This window comes from Seriola aureovittata, chromosome 16 (genome assembly GCF_021018895.1).
Source record: "Seriola aureovittata isolate HTS-2021-v1 ecotype China chromosome 16, ASM2101889v1, whole genome shotgun sequence".
NCBI lineage: Eukaryota > Metazoa > Chordata > Actinopteri > Carangiformes > Carangidae > Seriola > Seriola aureovittata.
The window spans coordinates 14271704-14293703 of NC_079379.1; the positions used below are offsets into that span (position 1 = coordinate 14271704).

General features: G+C 41.0%; 1 protein-coding gene across 1 annotated transcript; it reads left to right on the forward strand.

Moving 5' to 3' along the window:
- The first annotated feature begins 1160 nt into the window (after positions 1-1160).
- Positions 1161-21944, forward strand: cap2 (cyclase associated actin cytoskeleton regulatory protein 2). The gene is made up of 13 exons (XM_056399192.1): positions 1161-1469; positions 5842-5969; positions 6106-6206; positions 7815-7892; positions 13996-14139; positions 15052-15137; positions 15739-15844; positions 19098-19293; positions 19724-19893; positions 20045-20168; positions 20269-20351; positions 20596-20739; positions 20851-21944. Exons 2-13 carry the CDS (start codon positions 5852-5854, stop codon positions 20932-20934), a joined length of 1434 nt encoding a protein of 477 aa, XP_056255167.1. The 5' UTR covers positions 1161-1469; positions 5842-5851; the 3' UTR covers positions 20935-21944.
- The last annotated feature ends 56 nt before the right edge of the window (positions 21945-22000 follow it).

Genomic DNA, 22000 nt, shown 5'->3' on the forward strand with positions numbered 1-22000 from the left:
GTAGGTTGGAAGCTGTAATGTCTTAATGTATGTAATGTGCTCTCTAAAGTCACTATTCAAACTCATTAACTAGTTTGTTAATGAGTTTGTTAATGAGCCATTGATAAGAACAACTTTTGGGTTGCCAGGTTGTCAAAAAACAAACAAACAAGTGGTTTAGGTGTTGAGTGCACATACAACTATTCAGACCAAAATTCATTTATTAGACGACGACCTGGTGGATTAAAACCCCATATTAATGACGTATTAAAGGGGCTTTCCGATTTCAAAGCTTTATAACAAAAGTCTGCATCACAGACGGAGGGTGTGTGGGATCTAACACTGCCCAGGTTATATCAGTCAGACTGTAATTACAAGGAGTCAAGTGGGGAAAAAAATGTTCATGTCAGTGTCTGAGTTCAAAGTCCCAGTTGGAGATATAAGAGATTTCTTGCCTAAAAGAATTATGGACGTGTCAATGAACCAGTGCCAACACTAATAGATTAAGTAAAGTTCATTTAAAAGAAGATACGCAACTGTTTGTTTATATATGGCTTAAATTGTTGATGAACCAATACAAGTGCCCTCTCATTTCTCACCCTCTCTTGATTGAAAAAGCTAATTTGGCTAATTAGCTGCTGACTACAAGGAAAGCAGCAGCAGTAACCAGCTTGAAATAATGCAGGAACATTCCCAGTCAGGATTACAGGATGTTCTCTCCTCATTCTCACAACACAGAGCGGATGCAATGTAACAAAAGATGCAATCAAGTTGCATCATGGGAAGTATGGGATGTATGTTTTTTAAGTCGGCCTTTCCACCGATTTTGACAACAAAAAAAATTAAACCTGTCAATCTCAAATCCCACAACTTCATGAAAGTTTAACATTAAATTGTTGGAGTGTCCCTTTAAACTTGGTTTATGGTGGAAGCATTGCTGGACTGTGTACCTGCTACTTATGAAGCCTCCAGGATGTAAAACCTACATCAGCAGTTGATAAAAATACTGCAGGGGGGATTTTAACAGAGTGGGGGGGATTAAAGTTGGGGGGTCAGACTCTGGCCTGATTTCACTCCCATGGACTCTGTGATGATGATGATGATGATGATGATGATGATGACTCCCCTGCCAGTAGCTTAAAGGACCCATGCAGACGTCTTTGCTACAGCTTCAATCAGCCGTCTATTTTTAGCAGGGCTCTCTGGGGCTGCCATGTTGTCTGCGAGGTAAATGTCCGTCCGCCCCAGAGGAGATACTGCGGCACTGAGTCATGGTCCCGGTCTCTGCACGCTGTGTGGCTCTCAGGTTCACCGTTTGGCTTAATTAGGACATCCCGGAAGAGTCCCGGTGCTGTGCGCAGCTGAGTGACGGGGCAGGGAAGCAGGAGGGGACCGCGCGGCGACAGCACACAGCCACGAATCCGTCCCGGGATATTGACAGACACAACAAAACATCCCGACAGAAATCGACTGCGGACAACAGGAAGGAGGTAAGGTGTCTCTCTACTGTCCAGTTTTTAAATGAATGTTAAGTTTAGTTGGTTTTCGGGGTGGGGCGGAGGGGGATAAAGTCCTGCAGCAGGGGTGTGTGGCAGAGATGTGTGAAGTCTGCGCAGAAATGTCCAAACAAAGTCATCTTCACCTGCTCCCTGTGCGCCATGCTTTCTTACATCTTGGCACGACACTGGCGCAGTGTGAGAGCACATTGAATGCTACTTTGTCTTGTTGTTTTTTTTTAGCTTTTTTTTTTTTTTATCTCCTTCGCCTTCTGGAGTAACGGTGATTCTGTGGTCCAGACCATGAAGCATCAGATTTAAGGGGCGGTGAAACCCCTGTCAGCGTGCCAGTGCCCTGTCATGTTTTCTTATGAAGCCTGATCATCTTTGGCCTGTGAGAGGCTGCACGACGAGCCACCTGTAATAAGACTTTATGATCTTCACACACCCTATTAATGTCATAGATTATAGATTATGGGCTGTGGACTTTTTTTATGAGATTCAAAGTTTTTCTTTTTTTTTTCTCACCTCAATGACCATTTAATAGCTTCTGGAGCTTTCAATTGAACCACATCTCTTCCATGTTGGTTTAAAACTTGAGTTAAACTTTAAATTTTAACAAAAATTTGACTTAACTTTTAAGCCAACGTGGACAGGAAGTCCTTAAGAGCTCAGAAGAAAATTAAATGACCCCAAGTGCTGATGAAGATCGTGTGATATGATGAAAAGTCCCAGAACAGCTACTAAATGGATCTTGAGGGGACATTGTTTCATTAATTTTTGATGATTTACAGCCTCTCATAAACCCCTGGGCCTATGTTACAGTGATGTAGTAGCTTATTAATCACAGTATATTCAAAAGATTATCTGGCTAGTTAAATTAAATCATGTTGATTAAATCAGTTATTGAAATCGACAACAAAAATTATGTGTTTTAATAATTTTTAATAACATTTTAAAATCAAAACCAAGATGCCACAACAGTTTTTTTTGGACACAAGACTTTCACCAATAGCTTGATGATAACACAGCTTCCTGCTTTAGTGGCTGCATGAACCCGACTGTAAACACTTTTACAGCCAAACATTAATTTACCAAGATTTACTTTATCCAAAGTCCCAGAGTACAGCACGGGACAGTGGGACCTACATTAGGATATCTTACAGTAGGGCCATAGCAGCAAACCCCAGGCTGTGGACCAATATAGCCCCAAAGATCAGATACCAGGCCAGAGGGTTCAGGAGACGCATGCAGGTCAGGGTGAAGTCAGTAATATCTTTCCACTGCAGGAACATGTGCGCTTTCTCAGCTGTTGGTTTTGGTCTGGGGTCTTTATGTGGCAGACGCCATTCGCCCACCTGTCTGGAAAAACAGAGGGGGGGATGTGTTCATATAGTGGAGACTCCAGTGTTGACTTAGTTCAACTGCTGGAAATGATAGGAAGACGAATAATAATAAGTGTTGTATGTGACTGCAACATATTTATTCTTTGTTTCTCTGGTACTTCTGAGACTTTGTGCCACAGAAATGTATTACTGGTGCAACCAGCAGGCTTCAACTCATACCAGCTGTTTCTCATTCACTTTTTGTGATGGGTGAATAAATTACGTCTATATGAAAAGTTAAAAGAGCATCATTGGCTATGTCTTTGCATCGCCATGGAGAGTTGGGCTGGTTTCCAATACAACCAGGGCAGTTGCTGGCTGTTTCTGTCTTGTGGTTTTTAAACAAAGTTTGAGATCGGTATTGAGCGAGACAGTGATTAAGTGAAGTGTTTTAAACTTGGGCAAATACAGTAGTTGAGTCTATGACCTTTACTTAAAGTAAAACATTTAGAGCTGTAACCATCAAGCTGCAATACATGATTCTTTTCATTATAGATTCATCTGCCATTTTCTTTCTCCATGAATCAATTTATCATTCTGTGTATAAAACACTGTAAAACGAAAACTGCATCACGATTTCTCAGAGTCCAAGGTGACATCCTTCCTATGAAATCTAATGATTTCCCCACATGTAAAGAAATTGGAACCATCAAATGTTCATCACTTTGCTTTAACAAAGCTTTATTGATTAATCAGTTATTGCAGAATACTCTTCTGATGATCAGCTAATCGATTGATCAACTAAATGTTTCAGCTCTGATAAAATTAACTTCGTCTGAGCCTAAAGCACAGAGAAGCACTTTAAGTAAGGAACCCTTGATTATTAGGAGTTTATTTTTATCTATTAAGAGCGAATGTTCAACTAATAGTTTCATAAATGATTAATACATCACTTAGCAATGCTTTATGGATCAGTAATGAGGCATTCATAAGAACAATTTAAGCAACCCGGTCTGCTGTTATAAATGTTAGTAAAGGGTTATAGGCACTTTCTAATTGGCCAAGTCATCTGATACTCTATATATGTTCAGTTCAATCAAGTCTGCAGATGTGAATGTTAATAATAGTTGATAGGATTCATTTTGGTCCAGATGTCCTGCTGCATTTTTCTCGGAAAGCAATTGGTCAAGACAAAGTGTCTGCTGGAGGAGAATGAACACCAGCCTGGGGCCGTTTCACATCCTCGCAACCCAGACGTTTTCTCCATTAATGATTATCAATAAAGCAACAGCATTAGATGGGAGATGAGGAACCCAGCTCAGCTTTTTTTCCACAAATTTGATCATGAATAGATGTTGCCTGAAATTATGTAGATTTATATTCAATGATGAGTTTTTTTTTTCTTTGGGTTTTGTGTCATTAGAAAGTATCTTGTTAAATTCTTTATGTCTTCTAACCTTCATGCACCAGGCCAAACATTTGACACGACACAGAATCAAAAACTAACCAGCTATAAATCCTTTATTAAAAGACCAAAATAACAAATACTAATAAACTCCTCTAACTCCCACTCTATCCACACACATTTCCTGGAGCAGAGTTGACAGCGTCGGTTCGTATTGGACTTGTTATCAACCTTCATTCAGCTCTCCAGGTTTCATGTCTTGCCTAAGAGCTGCTGTGACCCAGAGAGCAGAAATAGCAGCTGAGTCCTGCGACAGGCATCTGGCACTAGCGAGTGACTCCTCCAGAGAAATGAGTCGATGACGCCCATCAGGACGTGTTTGCTGCTCATAGCACATAATTACTAGACATAATTCACAAAGATTACAGGCTGGAGACGCAATCCAGTCTACATACTGTAGCTAGCTGCCATATTTTTGCAGAGCCCCCTGGTGTTTTTTTTCTTTAAATCGATCATTCAACCCGCACCGCTGGGTTGTGTGTGTGTCATGGGCGCACAGGTAGCTGGTGTCAGATTAGGAAGTTTGTGTTACCTAGCAGTAGTGTGCGTAAACATGCAGTGGGTTGCTGGATCGAATTCCACTCGGCTGACTAATACATATTGGAAACAGGTCTGCGTTGCCTCATGGTGAGGTATATAGCTGGTCAGTGTTAAAGCAGGAGATCCAGTCTGTGTCTGCGCTGCTATCTCCAATATATTCAAGTGGCATTCGATTTGTTTGCATATGAAGTAAGTCGGACTTGTCTATACACTCTGGACATTTCAGCTGCATCTGGGTAATGTCTGGGTGATCGTGGATGTTACACAGATGCTGCTGCAATCCACTCTATGCGCACATCTTTGGGTCAGCATCCCTCCCCCACTGTCTCATTTCTAACAGGAGTTGTTTAGACATTGTCAGGTGAACCTCCAGGGTCAGTGAGGTGACTCTTTCCCTATCAGCATCATCACAGGTGATCTATATCTGAGGATATATTAGATACCTTTATTACACTGCTAACTATTTAAACTCTGGTCCGGTTCCATAACATTTCAGAAATGTAAGGAAGCTGTTTCTTTATTCTCAGTGTTTTAAATATCAGTGGCTCCACTGGTTTATGCATCACCTGGGAGACACCACTTCCTATTGTTTGTGTCTCATCTCCCCAAAGGTACTGTATTATCTATGAAGAATATTTTTTCACTGTACTAAATAACCCTGACTTTCTTCTTAGCCTGGCTCAAGCCTCTGCCCCTCCTGTAATCCAATTGTGTGATGTGTTCATGTGTTCATGGCAGAGGTTGTGACTGTGGCAGAGAGCCAGACAGCTCCAACAGAGACAGTGTTCATATAAACCTCACCACATTGGATACACATAGTTTGACTCTTTGCTTCTGACATGGTCCAGTGTTCTGAAAAACTAGAAGCAGCAGAGTGTCAGAATTGGATATTGAATCTGTCTCAAGTCCATGTTCTGGAGTTTGGACTGAAATCATGATGTTTTGGCATCAATAGAGTAAAACAATATCACAAAACTAATCAGGTCAGAAAGATCACAGTGCAGTTTAAGAAACAATTCCCACTTTTGTTTTCTAGGCTCGTCACCATGGAAGGTTTCATGCAGCGAATGGAGCGAGCTGTGACTCGTCTGGAGCAGATGTCTGTCACCATGCAGGCATCAAGTGGCATGGCTAATGGGGGCTGTCTCAACGGCATGGATGGAGGTCAGTCTGTGCTGAAAAACTGCTTGACTCGGAGGTTTGTGGGGACAGAGCGAAACAGCTCTGGAGTTAAAAAGGCAGATGACACATTCAAGCATAAAACAAGCAAACAAGCAGCGACGTCTCCCTGTGTTTTTAGGTCTGTCTCAGTGCGTTGAGGCCTTCGACGCGCTACTGAGAGGTCCAGTGTCGGACTACATGAACAACAGCAGAGCCATAGGGAGCGATGTGGAGAAACATGTGAGTGATTTCATGTGTGCGACACAAATGTTGACACCCACATATTCATTGTATAAAATCTCCCCAATCCACACAAAAGTTGACTCATTGAACCATGAATCACTTGTAGACACACACCTGTCCAGGCACACTTCATAAATGCGCGCAGACACACAAATGCTGCAGCAGCTGTTGGAGACAGATGTCACCACAGCTGCTGTCGTAATGATCTGCGGTTACAGTGCTGCAGGTCGTCAGTCTATTGTTTGCCAAAACTACTATTAATCATGCTTTAAAGGGGAAAGCCACCAATTTCACACCCCAAGTTCAGTTTACTCTTCGTGAAAAAGTACTGTTGTATCAGTTCTGTCCGTTACAAGTCCCTCAACTTAAAGAAAGTGCAATAATAATTTGGAGTATCCCTTTAACTCCAAGCATTCGAAACAAGAACCTGAGACAGTCCAGATGTTGCCGCTGATTTTGAGAATTCATCAATTATATTATTATATTTTAATTACTAAATAAACAGAGCTTTGAAGAAAACGCTCTTGTTTACATGAAGCAGGATATCTAGCTTTCTGTTGATCTCTTCTCTAAAGCGAGAGCAGATGGATACCAGGCGAGCAACTAGTGCGTCTCTCTCTATGCCAAGCTTTATTTCATTAGATGTAGATTTATAAACAAACTCTAGATTCTACTTACATATTCATGACTCTTTCTAGGATAGTAATGAGTGTGTATGGGAAGTCTGTGATATAAAGGTAGAAACCAGGCAGTGAGCGCATGTGTATGTACAATAGCAAAGCTTTCCTGTTGTCTACAAAGCCAAGGATGGGACTATGATTGAACTTTAACCTTGTAGTCATTTATCAAACCGCTAGTGGAGCACCTTTTCCTATTTGGTAATGACCTGAACTCCCACAAGGACTGTAAGTGTGTTTCGTGGTAAGCCAGCTGGCAAAAATAGCTGTGTTATATCCTTGGAATAATTCCAAAACAATAGGGAGGGCTCCAAAACAGAAGGCCGTTACAAAGAAATCAATGTTAAAAAAAAAAAAAAAAGAAAAAAGAAAAGGCCTGTATGTCTCCCTCTCTACCTTGAAAGAAGTTTTCTATCTCTGTGTCCCATCACTGCACGGGGTGAGGAGGGGGAGTGTGTGTGAGTGAGAGCCAGAGGTAGTTTCTTTAAGTTTGTAGAGCTCCTTTTATGGACAAAGCCTCCCTGGTGGTTCCCTTGGCCCGCAACTGGAGGTCTCAAACACATACACACACACACTCACACACACACACACACTCACACACAGGACACGGCTGGCTGGGACCAACCCAAACTCTGTGTGTGTGTGTGTGTGTGTGTGTGTGTGTGTGTGTGTGTGTGTGTGTGTGTATTTTGTATACTAGCTTTTGTATGTGCAATACAGACAGATTTACCGGCTAAAGTTCAATAGACATGAGAATAAACTGGCAAAGCATGAAGAAACTAGGAGAAAGTCTTTTCCTTTCAGGGAAATACAACATTGTCTATATTCAATCTGTACAATACAGTAACTATTTGCTCTGTACTCTCCATAAAATATGTATTGTATTATTAACCTAACTTATCTGACTCTGACCCTTAATGATCGACAGGCGGAGATGGTGAACAATGCCCTGCAGACTCAGAGAGCTTTCCTCAAAATGGCTGCCACACACCAGGAACCTGCACAGGTACAACAGCAGAAAATTGAGTGCAATAGGATGTTGCTCAATTTGTTGTTAGATTTAATGGTAATGGTAATGGCTATTTGTAAGTTTAGCTATTTTTATTTATTTGCTATTATTTGCTAGCATAAACAGCTGAATACTTACCAGTCTAGTAGAAACGTTGCAGGTTGAGCATCGAACTTGATTCCTGTCTCCAGCAGTGGAAAGCAACGCCAATGCTTACTCTTGTTTTGCTTTTATTTCTATCACTTCTTTTCATTTACTTAAGCTAGCATGCTAATCAGCTAGCTCTCGTCAGCCGCCCTGTCTCATCATTTTCAGATACTGAGTCACTATAGCATCCAGTCTGCCTTGTAGACTCAGAGGGCGTATTATAACCTCTTGTACTGTAAACACAATAATGGCTGTCGATCTTGGACAGACTGGTAAGTGAACAGCTGTTGATGCTAACGTTGGCTATGCTATGTGGCAAATAATACCTCAAATGTGTTCCAAACATAACTTAAAGATATCCCACTGAGGACCAAAGAAATATATTGAAACCTTTTCCTCCAAATCATATCCCAATGTGCCAGTTCTTCCTGACACTTTCTACTCAACTCTGACATCTGACCTACACTGTAAAACAATAGAGTTGGCACCCAAGTGGCCTCGGGCTTTAAGGAGGTGACCATGAACTGTAGCATCCATGGTCTGAGTCTGGCCGGGGAACTTCGTTGTGTGTCATTCCCCATCTGTCTCTCTCCTCTTTCCTATCATCTCTCAATTGTAGACTTTCCAGAAAAGGCACAGAACCATGCAGTACGTGCCATCTTGGTTTCCAGTTGCATGCAGACAACAGTTGTTGTTCAATGGTTCACTACTAGCAACCGAAATCAGGGTTGCCAGCCTATTGTTTGTGTTGTTTATGTTTTGTTTTATTAGCATCAAACTGAGAGTGATGGAAATAAGTATATCATGTGACTTGACACCATCATTATGATTGGCTGTGGCTGTTGAACAGCTCAGTAAACTGAAGTCTTGCAGTTAGTTGCAGCATGTGAACCAGGATTGCAGTTCTTGCAACATTCACATACAAAGTGCATTGAATGTTTCACATTTAACCACAGCCTGTCAATGAAATGAACAGTATCAGAGTCCTGTGTGTCAGTCTGTGTCCCCCCCTCCTGTGTTCCCCAGCAGGCCGGGCTGTTCACAGAGGGATTACTCTGCTCTTTGACTAAGAAAACGCTAATACAACACATTCCCAACATGTTCACGTATAGAGAAAAGGGGGTGGGAGAGAAAGCTGTGTGTGTGTTTGAGAGCCAATATGATATCATCCCAATGGCCTTCTGTTTGTGTTGTGTGTGTGTGTATGTGTGCGTGTGTGTGAGTGTTACAGGGTCCACAGAGCCTACCAGGAAGTGATTACTCCCTATCTGTCAGGTCATTGGTAGAGAGGCAGTGAAAAGAGCGTTCAGTGATTGTCAGAAATGCAAACAAGGAAAGAGCGAGGGCTTTACAGAGAGAGAGGGACTGACCCAGGAGAGGGGTGGGGTGACGGAGAGGAGAGAGATGTGAGGGTAGTGGAGATGAAATTCGCCATAACTGGGTAAATCCAAAACAAAACATGGAAAATGGGAGGGGGGAAGAACTTAATGAACTCCCATTAAGTCCTGTCCCTTAATCAAGCCCGGGCCCAACAATGTAGATGCAATACACAGCTTCTTTCTTCCGGCTTTTTTTGCATTTGAAACGTGACTCTTTTTTCAAAACTAAAGCTTGAGGCTTGAGATTTGAATCTTGGGCTTCACATCACTCCCGAAACACTTGACTTGAGACTTAAGAACAAAAACATTCAAATGTCAAGTTTAGACCTTGTTAAGTCCTGCAACAACACGGGATAAAGAAGACAGTGAAAGAAGACAGCCACAAACCATAACTATTTAATTGCTAGGTTTTTGCATTGAAAGCTCTGGGTCTGAACTGTGGAAACAAAAACATTACTGACCTTGGTCCGAAAGCAAATTGTTCAGTCGGCATTAAGTTTTAATGGTGAGCATCAGGTCAACAAGCTCTGATTGAAGGTTTAACTTGCAACTTTCTTTAGGACTAATCACTTGACTTGGCCCTGACCGTAAAGACAAAACACAGCTTGTATCTGCTGCTGTACTGAACTTATAAAAAGAAAGAAAACTCCGTAGGTTTATTAATGATACAGAACCCATTTTGAAAGCATTCAACAAAAACCTATGAGTCTTATGCCATGTTCATGTCTTATGGGATGGATGGTAGAGATACAAAAGGCTTTCATGTTTACAGTGTGAACTTTAAAATCACAGAACAACTAAAGACGACTGTATGGTTGCAAAATCTTCATGTATGGGTTAGAAATAAACAATATACAATATAATGTACATTTACTATATAGCACTATATCCTTTGAGCTTGGCTTTAATTTTGTAAAAAGGGTGAACTGTGGTTGACATCAAGCATCCATTTTTGTTCTGGCAGTACTATTGTCCACCAAATCTGATCTTCTGATTATAGTAACTCTGATATGACAGTGAATGCAGCATTTGAGCCAGTAATGCTGACAAAGTCTAATGAGAGAATGCTAACAAAAATAATGAACATTTTATGTTTGTTAGATTTACTTGACAGCACAGTCGTATATTTTCTAAAAGACAGATAAAAGAAAAAGCCTCCGAGAAAATCTCATGTCTACTGGAATTGAGGCTAGCTAAGGACATCAGGTCTCCATACGCAGTCAACGTGACCCACAAACCTTTAAATACACCCATACACACACACACACACACACACACACACACACACACACTGAATTCCCGCACACGCGCAAACCATCAGTACAAACCCTCTTCACAAAACACTTCACAAACACACACACACATCTGTTGACCTCCCTCATTCATGTCTATATCTGTAGTCCTCAATACAGATCAGGCAGAGGAAGAAAAGTGTGTGTGACTCTCACCAGTGCCTCTCCCTCCACACACACACACACACACACACACACACACACACACGGACACACACACACACACACACACACACACACACACACACACACACACACACACACACACACACACACACACAGCTCACAAACTTCTGGCCTTTCTCTCCAGCGCAGCCCTGTTGTGCTCTCTGACTTTTTATGGGCATGTTCTATATTTGAGCCTGCTGTCAGTGTGTGTGTGTGTGAGCGAGAGAGAGAGAGACAGAGAGAGAGAGAGAGAGTTAGAAAGAGTGTGAGACAAAGAGAAAGAACGAGAGCCTTACTTTCTTACGCTCTCTCTCTTTCATGTGACCTCAGGTTGGCCTGTTAACTCAATGTGTGTGAGTGTGTCTGTCTCTGTTGCTGGCAGTTCACACACACACACACATACACACCCACCCACACACACACACACACACACAACACACACACACACTATGGACTTTTACAGTGTTAAAAAACCCTCCTACAGCTGTTCTCCCATTGTCGCCCTCCACTCTCTACCTTTGATCCAGTGCTTGTATAGGAAGTCAAGGCCTCGGACGCTGTGCTATTGTAACACATTGAACTCATTCACTGCCCATCAAATAATGTGAACCGACACTTTTGATCCTCTTGTTGGCTCATTCTCTTTCTGTCTGCATTCACCACTTCTACGGTCCACATCTCTGCCTCAGGTGACTGCTTATCCGCAGTCAAATATACATTTGCATTGAGAGGAATAAACTTTTTGCTAGAGTGATATCTGACTGAGAAGCAGTGGACACTAGAAATGACTTTGCTGACCTCGATTGTTTCAGTCCAGAGATTATCACTGACTTTGCAGTTCAAAAGCACCTCAGTAAGCGATCACATTTCATAACGCCAAGTCTCAGGAGCTGCTTCAGTTCAGTCTTTGATTCTAATGAAGCTCTGCTGAGAAGACGGGTACCGCTCTTACTTCTGCACGGTGCATACGAACCTGCTCTCGGTGTTTGTGGCTTGATATAATTGATGAGGTAGTCAGAGCTTCTCACCAGCATATGAACTCTGTCACAGCTGCTCAGTGTAGTAGAGGATAGAAATGTTAGTAATTCCTGAGCTGGCAAATTGCTGAAGGGTCTTACATGGAAAATTGTTTCTGGCTCCTGCTCTGACTTGAAGCCATCTCTGAAAGTGGCTGGAACATTTAGGTTACTGAGCACGTGTGAATACGGCTAACGTTTTCCCTTTTCAGATAAATCCTCTCTGCACCTTCCAGTTATTCTCTTTCGTATTTCTGTCTCTTTCCTCATTGTGTCGCCTGACTGAGTGAGGGGAAACCCGCTCTCTGACATAGGCACTGACTCATCGAATAAGTCATACTTTCAATGGCAACCATGATGACATCGTTGTTGTTCTGTAACGAAGTGAGAGTCAGACAGCTGAAATGAATACAGTCACTTATATGATATTATATTCATATTAGTTTTAATGGTGAAAAGTAACATTCGCTTAAATACTGTACGTATGTACAAATTTTGACGTTTAAAAAAAAAAAGGAGTTAAAGTAGCTCCACCTTGACCAGAAACATTAAAATGCTGGTTAAACATTAATGCGTCCATAATAATAATAATCCTAGATCATAACGACACTCTGAAAGAAGCCGTTCTTCATAACTTATGCATTAGTTTTGATATACAGGTGCATTTGATACTCATACTTTTTGTATTTTATTACAACTTTAAATGCAGGACACCTACCTGTAAAGTCGTCTTTCATTACCCATCAGTTTTCATATGGATGGTTTGGAAAGAATGGAACAAAATGAGTAAGTGCATGAATACTAAAAAATAGAAGTAATAGCTGAAAATTTAATTAGGATGGAGAAAGGTGATGGAAACATTATGTGTTATGGTCAGTTGTCTTTCCATGAGCTCGTCGCCTTAATTCCCCCTCCTATGTTCCAACCCAGCAAACACAGCACATCTCTATTTGCCGTAGTGTGGTATCTGTTTTGGACGTGCTACTTCAAAGACAGATATTAGCTGGATTTAGCGAGAATAAAAGCAGCTGGAGGAGCAGAGAAAGGAGCGTCTATCTCAGCTTATGGAGATCATGTGCATCTGATTGAGGGAAGAATTTGTTTGGAAAAAAGGAGAAAGTTTACTTCTGTTGCCATTGCTGCTTTGCACGCAAGCACGAATTTACAGAAGCACACTTTGGGCATTTTCATTTACAGCATCACCTCACATTCACATCTACGTATACAAACAATACACAAAAGTAAAGACAGATATGTTTATGTGCACACACAAATGAACTGTGGGCTGTGGGGTAGACGTCAGACATTACATTACATCGAGTGAATGTGATTTATAAACAGATATTATCATGGCTTATCATACAGAACCAGCTAGTTCAGCTAGAGCAGTGTTCTGCAGTGCGCTCTTCGGCTTCCCATTTCAATAAAGAAACTATTTTGTCACAGCTCATTACCAGTAAATGTTTCACATAGCATCCAGTTCACTGCGGCTCAAAACAAGAAAGCTGGGGCAACAATTCACCAATGAAACACTGTGTTCTTGAATCGATGTGTGTGCAGGCGCATGTGTGATAGGTAAACTGTAAACACTGGAGGAGCGGTATGCCTTACAAGGCCAGAGGGATCTCCCCATGCACTGAGGAATGTTTGTAGGAACGGAGCGATGGGGAGGGGAGCTGGGAGCAGGGAGCTGAGCTATACTGTAGCTGAGATCTGGAAGTTCCAACGGAAAAAGGCTCCAGCTAATAAAATCAGTTACTGTCCTGTAGCCTAGTTTAGGAATCACTGACTGGTACAGAGAGCAGGCGTGGTATGGATGAGCAGGGGAAACAACGCAGGGGGTTGTAAATTCAAAAGAATTGAAACATGTTGAAGAATATTCTGCATGTAAAAGAGGCTTTTGTGTTCAGCTAAAGAAGGTATCTACTGTGGGGGCCATCAGGTTATTTTTTGATTTGATTCAAACGCAATATGTTTACACACTCACACTCTCCATCCACCCTCCCTCAGCTTCTCTCATCCTCTGGTATCTCTTCCTCTTCTCCTCCATCCTCATTGCTTTGCTCTTCCTAATTCCTCCCTTCTTCTCCTCCTTCAGACGGAGCTTCAGGACCTGCTGAAGCCGATTTCGGATCACATCCACGAGATTCAGCACTTCAGGGAACGAAACCGCGGCAGCAACCTCTTCAACCACCTGTCAGCTGTCAGCGAGAGCATCCCCGCGCTAGGCTGGGTCGCTGTGGTAAGGAATACAATCACGCTCTGTCATATACAGAAAGGGACACTTTGCAGGGTGTGTATCAGCATATAGGCACACAAGGACACTCATACAGTAGACACATGTATATAAAGACCGCAAGCTTACTCAAGGGTAATATTGTAAACTATGACTTTAACTAAAACATAAAGCATCCAGGTTCCTGAAATGAAAATAATGCACATGAAAATCTCAAAATATTCAATCGAAGGGACCTTTATGGTTTAAAGGAAATGGGAAGTAATAACCGTTAATCTGTTTGGAGTTTAATGCTGCAGAAGCAAAGAGAGAAAATCCAAGCAACAAATAAACTGATGATACGGGAACATTGACATAAACTATGTCTGTTTAAAGTCGTACTACTTATTTCCAGAAAACTCAACCAGAAATCCAAGTCTGAACCTTAAGTGTAATGATGCAAAAACTAAAATTAAATACATAAAAAAACTATGATAATGTTGCATATAGACAGAGAACTATAAATAAACTCTGCCTCACATGTTTTTCCTTCCTCCAACACACAGTATTTGTCCCTCTATGTTCCTTCTCATCAGTCTCTGTTTCCCATTAGCACAGAATCTCTCCCTCTGAGTTTTGGGATGAATATCATTCAGTTTAAGATCAAAATTCCTCTTCTTGAGTTCTTAAATAAAAAGCTTTGGCTCTGGCTCGGGTCAGTGTAAGTTTCTGTCAGGAGGGTTTATCAGACATGTCCAACTCAACAACAATGTCATTCTGAGCTCTTCTGCTTTTTACTCTCAAATGAAGACAAATCTGCTGAGAGATGGATAGATATATTTTCCCAAAGCTCTGGAGGAGACCGTTTTGATCTCACAGTGCTTATGTCACACTGACTGCAAGATAAAAGTCTTTCTAATGAACTTTCATCTCTCACAGAGTCAGAAGCCGGGTCCCTATGTGAAGGAGATGAACGATGCCGCCACCTTCTACACCAACAGAGTGCTGAAGGACTACAAGGAAACGTAAATACATCTGCTCAATTTTTCCACAAGCCTTATCATTTACATGTCATGAGGATGTTTTTGTTTTTTTAAAAGTCTGAAAACCAGACAAACCTGAGTAGTCTAAATTGTGACAAAATTGTGACAAAATTGTGACAAAATTTGACGGAAGTTTGTTTTGTTAACCTTGGAAAGACCGGCCTCGCAGTGTTTTTGTGTTTACAAAGAGAAATATAACACAAAGAAAGAAAAAATCTTTGTGCACATTGTTTCGTAGAACCAGAGATTCCTGAAGCTGCAAGACGGACATATAATCAGAAAGAATAAACCAGTAATCTTATATGATAGTGACTCTTCTCTCAGCCCATTAAAATTTATATCAGGGATATTTTATTAACTCAAAATATATTACTCTTATCAGTGTTACAGTAATAAAAGATCACTCGATGGTTTGCTGCAAAATGCTTCAACATTGCTCACTTTGTTGACATCGCTGATGCTCAGCAGCTCCACTACCTTTGCTCCCTCCTGCTTTACTGCCTCCCTCATCTTCCTCCCTCCTGTTTTCATCTTATCGTCATATCTTTGTCGCCCGCCCACCCGTCGCGGCCCGCTCTCCCAGCGATAGGCGCCATGTGGACTGGGTGCGCTCCTACCTGTCGATCTGGACCGACATGCAGTCCTTCATCAAACAGCACCACACCACCGGACTGGTGTGGAGCAAGAGCGTGAGTATCTGTTTATTAATGCTTTTCATATCAAATGCTTCAAATGTAGTAGTTTTTAAAAAAGTTATTATTAATATTAAGTTGTTTTTGTAACACCATGTTATGGACACCATCATCCAATAAGAATGAGGATGTAAATGTGAAGTATGTTTGCACTTGCTCCTCTAGTCATCATCATCATCCTCATCATCCTCTTCTTCTCTAAAAGTTAACAACACACTTGCCTGAAAAACAAGAAATCACTCCTATAACAACTTGTTTATTATCTTAGCTGTGTTTTCATCTAGTTTCCATTCACAGGCCTTGATATTTTTACATCAGAGCCCAAATTAACTCCTACTCTTTGCATACACTTCCATTTTTAGTTATGGAGCAACCGGTTACATAAACCGCTGCAGAGAGCATGAATGAATGAATGAGCTTCTCCTCAGTGGCTGCACCCCATGGTTCTCCATAGAGCTCCCAAAGCCCCTGTCACTCCCACACTCACTTCTGTTTATGGATGTCTGCTCAGGGACCTCTCTGCACTCACACTCTCTAGATCCCAGAGATTACAATGGTTAAAAAAAAGAATCCCTCAATGCACACTTGACCTCCTTCTCTCGTTAGTTACAAGGGTTTCTCACTGCTCATCTCTCACATTTATTCACTCAGGGAAAGCTAGCTGTGTTGCATCTTGGCGTCTAAAATCCAGACGTGAAGTCAAAACTTTCTGAGAATTATGGTTATTCACTCTCATGCTGAGAGTTATACGAGAAGATTGATACCACTCTCATGTCTGTGCAAATGTGAAACTACAGCCAGCAGCAGGTTAGCTTAGCTTAGCTTAGCTTAGCTTAGCTTAGCATAAAAACTGGAATCAGGGGAAAACAATGAGCCAGGCTTTGTCCAAAGGTAACAAGACACGGCAAGACATAGTTCAGCACATAACCCCTTGTAAAACTTAACATGACATATTTAGGCCTAAGTTTTTGTACAGATTGAACAAATGAAATACAAAGTGTTAATTAGGAAACTTTAAAGGTGCTGGTAGGTGAATTTTGTCTGGCTAACTGTTTAGCCCTCTTTCCAGTCTTTATATTAAGCTAAGCTAATTTGTCAAGAAAACAAATATGTGCACTTCCCAAAATGTTGAACACCTCTTTTAACGTCACAATATTAGATTAAAGCCTAAATTGACAGAAAAAGTTCAACAACTGTGCTAACATGTGTGTTTTCTACATGCAGAAACTTGAGAGCCTGCAGTGGCTGTGTGTGTGTGTCAGCTGTTGTCCCTGCTGTCAGACGACAGAGCTGAAGTGTGTGTGAGGTACACAGTGTGTGTGTGTGTGTGTGTGTGTGTGTGTGTGTGTGTGTGTGTGTGTGTGTGTACAAGGATGGGAGTGTGTGCTGCTAACAGGTGGTCCTCAGGGTTTACTTGAATGGAGGTTTTCTTCACAGAAGAACCCCGACAAAGGGCCTGTGTACACATACAGCCCAAGCCGTAACCTAAACTGCAGAGCTGGTCCCCAGTTCAACGCAGCCGTCATCTGCTGCTCAGATAGAGATTTAGTGACACGCTTATACACTGAGGTGGTCAGGCTGACATATGGAGGTGGCTTTACACACACACAAACTACTGAATTACATTAGTTCCTCAGACCAGACTTAAAGTTAAATATTTCAGCAAACATTACCTACATTAAAAACAAGGGAGCACATTGCCTCTGGTGATAAGGGTTATCCTTATTACATGTTTGACTTCTAACAATGAGTGTACTTGACTATTCAAGTGTTTGTTTCAGCTGTCCCATTTGGGCTCCTGTAGGCAATCTGCGGTAGCCTCTGACCAGGGGACTGTGTTAAGTTGTTTCTGGATGACAAAACTGGAGCACCTCAACTTTGTACACAGTCTAAAGGTGTAAAACTAATAATTATTTTCATCACCAAACAAACTGCTAATTATTCTGTCAAGTATTTAATTATTTGGTCTGTAAAATGTCAGAAAAGGATGAAAAATGCCATCGAAAAGCAGCAAGTCTTCACATTCAATTTTTGCTTGAAATCCACTATTCATTGAATCATTTCAGCTCAAGTCAAAAACAGTGGAAAATGTCTTTGATTGTTCCTCTTATGACGAAGATGTGTATGAAGATTTAAAATGAAACACATCCCAGTGACATGAGTTGTTGTTAGCCAAAAGAAATTAAAAAATGACCTTTAAAAAAGCATAAAAAAACCCTTAACAAAGCACACACAAGCAGCCATGAACACAGGGAAGCAGTCAGACAGTTTTACAGCCATGCATGAACACACACACACACACACGCTGGTTCTAATCCAGTGGCATGCACTGAGCTAGTGTAACAGCTCTGCATTGTTCATCTATGATATGCACGACACATGTGCCTCATGTCAAAGGTCAAATAGTCTCAGCTGTGATCAGAAGTGTGTAATGTGTCAGTTCAACCGACTGAACCCCTGAAAGGTGTGTGTGTCTGTGTCTGGCAGCTGTGCAAAGCCTTCAGACAGCAAGTGTGTGTGCGTGTGTCTATGCGTGTGTGTGTGTGTGTGTGTGTATGTATGTCCGTGTGTGGTTCTTCTCACTGTCGCAGTCAATAGATGCCTGTTCATGTTTACTGTACACTGTACAAATTCATATAGGCCACATATATTCAGTTTACAATGATTTAAAACACTGAAAAGCAGCATATCCCCACATTTAAAAATCAGAAACCAGATAATATTTGGCATTTGTGTGATAAAGCAGCTCAAGTTATGAGCTGTTTTGTGTATGAAATGATGTAAAAGGAACATTTCCAATTTTTTTGAATTGGTGCAGCCATATAATACAAGGAATCTTGGGTTTAAATTTTTCACTCAGTGTAAACGTCATATAAGTTCAATAGAACTGGAACAAGGTGATACAGAATAAATATTGGGTGCTGACAGGAAAAAGATGGGTTTTAACAACTTTAAAGGGAAATAAAAATGCCTCCCCATCATCTAAAACCACTTGTGTGCTAAATTTACTCAGGACATAATCACAAACCATGATCTGTCACATCCAATGTTGTCTAGAGTAAAAAGGCATCAATACTCGCCGAAAGCTTTAATATATTTCTTGTGCAATACTCCCCCTGCTGGACATTTTTTATTGCTACAGTTGTTATCTACAAAACACCTGTTGCTGTTCTGTGTTTTCTCTTGTGAAAAGCTCACAATGCCAAAATGCAATGCCAGTACTTAAAATGTGACTTTCTTCATCCCCCAGGGCCCCATTGCTCCACCTTCCCTGTTTGAGCACTGCACCGCCCCCAGTGCTCCCTGTCTTCCACCTCTTCCTCCTCCACCTGGCCCACCTCCGGTCCTCAAGGATGATGACTCCCACCCTCAAGCGGGGGACAGAGCAGCGGCACAGCACTCGGCACTATTCGCTCAGCTCAACCAGGGCATGGACATCACCAAAGGTGGGTTCAGTCAGAGGGCCAAAGAGCGGAGGAAATCACTTCATCGTGTCATGTTCAGTCCTCCTAATGTCCATGATGTCCTCATGATGCAGGTGAACTAAATGTGCTTATGTGCTAATAAAATGTGACTGTTTTAGGCAACAAATTAAATAAATTAAACATAATCAAAATGGGTTTTGTATTTTTCACAGGAATTATTCCAACATGTAGGAAGATGTGATTTACAAAACATTTAATTGAACTGGGAAATTATTTAATCATATTACTTATTTAAATACAAATGTTATAGAGTTTGGTAAAAAAAAAAAGTTCTCAGGTGGGTGGGGTCACGCTGGAGGAATTAAGACAGATGACCTCAACATTGTCTAAAATCCTTGCTATTGCCCTGCATGTGCACACAGTACATACTGTAATTCCCCTGTGTCTATAGGTTTGAAGCATGTATCAGATAAACAGAAGACCCATAAGAACGCAAATCTGCGCTCTCAAGCAGCAGAGACAAAAACCAAAACCAAGTCCTCAGGGACTGCGAACGCACCGAGAGCAGCCACCCAGAAAAAAACCCCTCTGCTGGAGCTGGAGGGGAAGAAATGGAGGGTGGTACGTGAAATGTTTACTTGATCTTTCAGGAATTATTCCCAAAAGGAAGATGCTATTTTTTATGTGGTGGGTCAGCCAATATCATTTGAAATAATACAGACTATTTAACAATTACAGACTATTGATTGGATCTGTTCCCTTGTTGTTGCAGGAAAACTATGAGCAGAACCACGACCTGTTGATTGAGGAGACGGAGCTCAAACAGGTGGTCTACGTTTTCAATTGTAACAACTCCACCTTGAAGGTTAAGGGCAAAATTAACTCAATCATCGTAGGTGAGTTGCCTCCAAGCAAACTGAAAATATTGCTTTTGTGATTACATCTTTGATCAGCCATTATAGTTTTCTATCTTATCCCACACATGTTCACACTCAGACAACTGTAAGAAGCTGGGTCTGGTTTTTGAGAACGTGGTCGGGATTGTGGAGATCATCAACTCCAAGGCAATTCAGTTACAGGTCAGTTAAGCGTTGACAAAAAGTGCAAACATACATCTGAGTTGCTTTGAATGCAAGTGCCAACCAAATTTCACAATTTAAGGCTATAGGGCCTCTAATTAAACTAATTAAGGGTCTTAATGTACTGTAGGAATTTCAATTGACTTTATGGCTTTGAATGCAGTTGTCATCTGGGTTATATCCTCATTTTTTCAGTTTGGTTTATTTATTTGTGTATTAATTGTGCTCTGTGTTTCTGTTACAGGTGTTGGGAAGAGTTCCCACTATGTCCATCAACAAGACAGAGGGCTGCCAGGTTTACCTGAGTAAGGACTCCCTGAACTGTGACATTGTCAGTGCCAAGAGCTCTGAGATGAACATCATGGTACCCCAGGGAGATGATGATTATGTAAGATATACATATAAGGGGAAAGGAGAGAAAACTATGCTTGGCTTTCTTTAATAACCTCTGAATGTGTATTTTTGGTTCTTAAAGTTTTCATGTGTGGTTGTATTACAGAGGGAGTTTCCAGTCCCGGAGCAGTTCAAGACTGTTTGGGACGGTTCCAAACTGGTGACAGAACCCACTGAGATCGCAGGTTGATTTGATGATTCATCATCTTCCTCTTTCCATCCCCCTGAGTTTATAGAATTTCAGAGATATAAAAGGGATTTTCTTTGCAGGCACTGTAACACACACTATTGATCCAGTCACTATGGCTGTTACTTCATGAAATGCTTCTAGGGCACTTTGATTGAAATGAAGTGTTCAATAAGATTTTTCCTTTCTACAAAACAAATCCCCACAGAATATGGAATATCTTATAAGTTTAAATCACACAAACCCAGTATTTTTAACCTCTCTTAGATTTCTGTGCCATAGCAATAAAGGCATTTATGTAAGACTATGTAACTGTTGAAATATAGAGATCCTTATACAATATTCTCATCAAAATCTTATTATCCTGTAAATATTTTCTCTATTACCATCATTATTACCGTACTTTATCCACAGTCATCGCTGTTTCACTGTATGAGAGCTAAAGCACACATTAGACCACAGCAGCAATGATATTTAACTGAAAAAACTAAAGAGGACGTAACATGCACATTCAACTTTCAGTGGCCAAGAAGAACTCAAAGGTCAATTTGCTACTTTTCTATCAAATTAAGTGCACTTCAGTTACCTCTTTAAACATGTATATTGCATGGTAGTCTTGCAGTACTGTTTCACTTAGTGAAACTAAGTTTATGCAAGTGTTCAATATATTTTTCCATTAATACCAGATGCTGTCTTTCTTGTTAGTGCATAATACATACAGTAATGATTGATGTTCTGCAGGAGACATGAAATCAACTGGTCGAAATAATTAATCAAGTGCTTGGCTACTAATTTCTTTTATGATTTAAAATACTGACAGTAGTGGTAACGTTTACACTTGAGCACTTCCTAGTCTCTTTATTTCTTTGTACATCACTCTATTTTGTACTAAGATGGCACCAGCATAGGGGAGAAGATAGTGTACACCACCAATGCTTTTCAAAACGTTTAATTTACATGAAAACAATTTGTTGTCATTGTCTATCATTTTTCAAATAAAATTAAAACTCTCAGTTCTGGCTTGTTCGTGTTATTACAAATAAAATTATCTACAGAAGAAGAGGGGTGA

Coding starts and splice junctions, on each gene's coding strand:
- cap2 (XM_056399192.1), top strand. CDS start 5,852: ATGGAAGGTTTCATGCAGCGAATGGAGCGAGCTGTGACTCGTCTGGAG. Junction 5,970..6,105: donor TCTCAACGGCATGGATGGAG/GTCAGTCTGTGC, acceptor CTGTGTTTTTAG/GTCTGTCTCAGTGCGTTGAG. Junction 20,169..20,268: donor AATTAACTCAATCATCGTAG/GTGAGTTGCCTC, acceptor GTTCACACTCAG/ACAACTGTAAGAAGCTGGGT.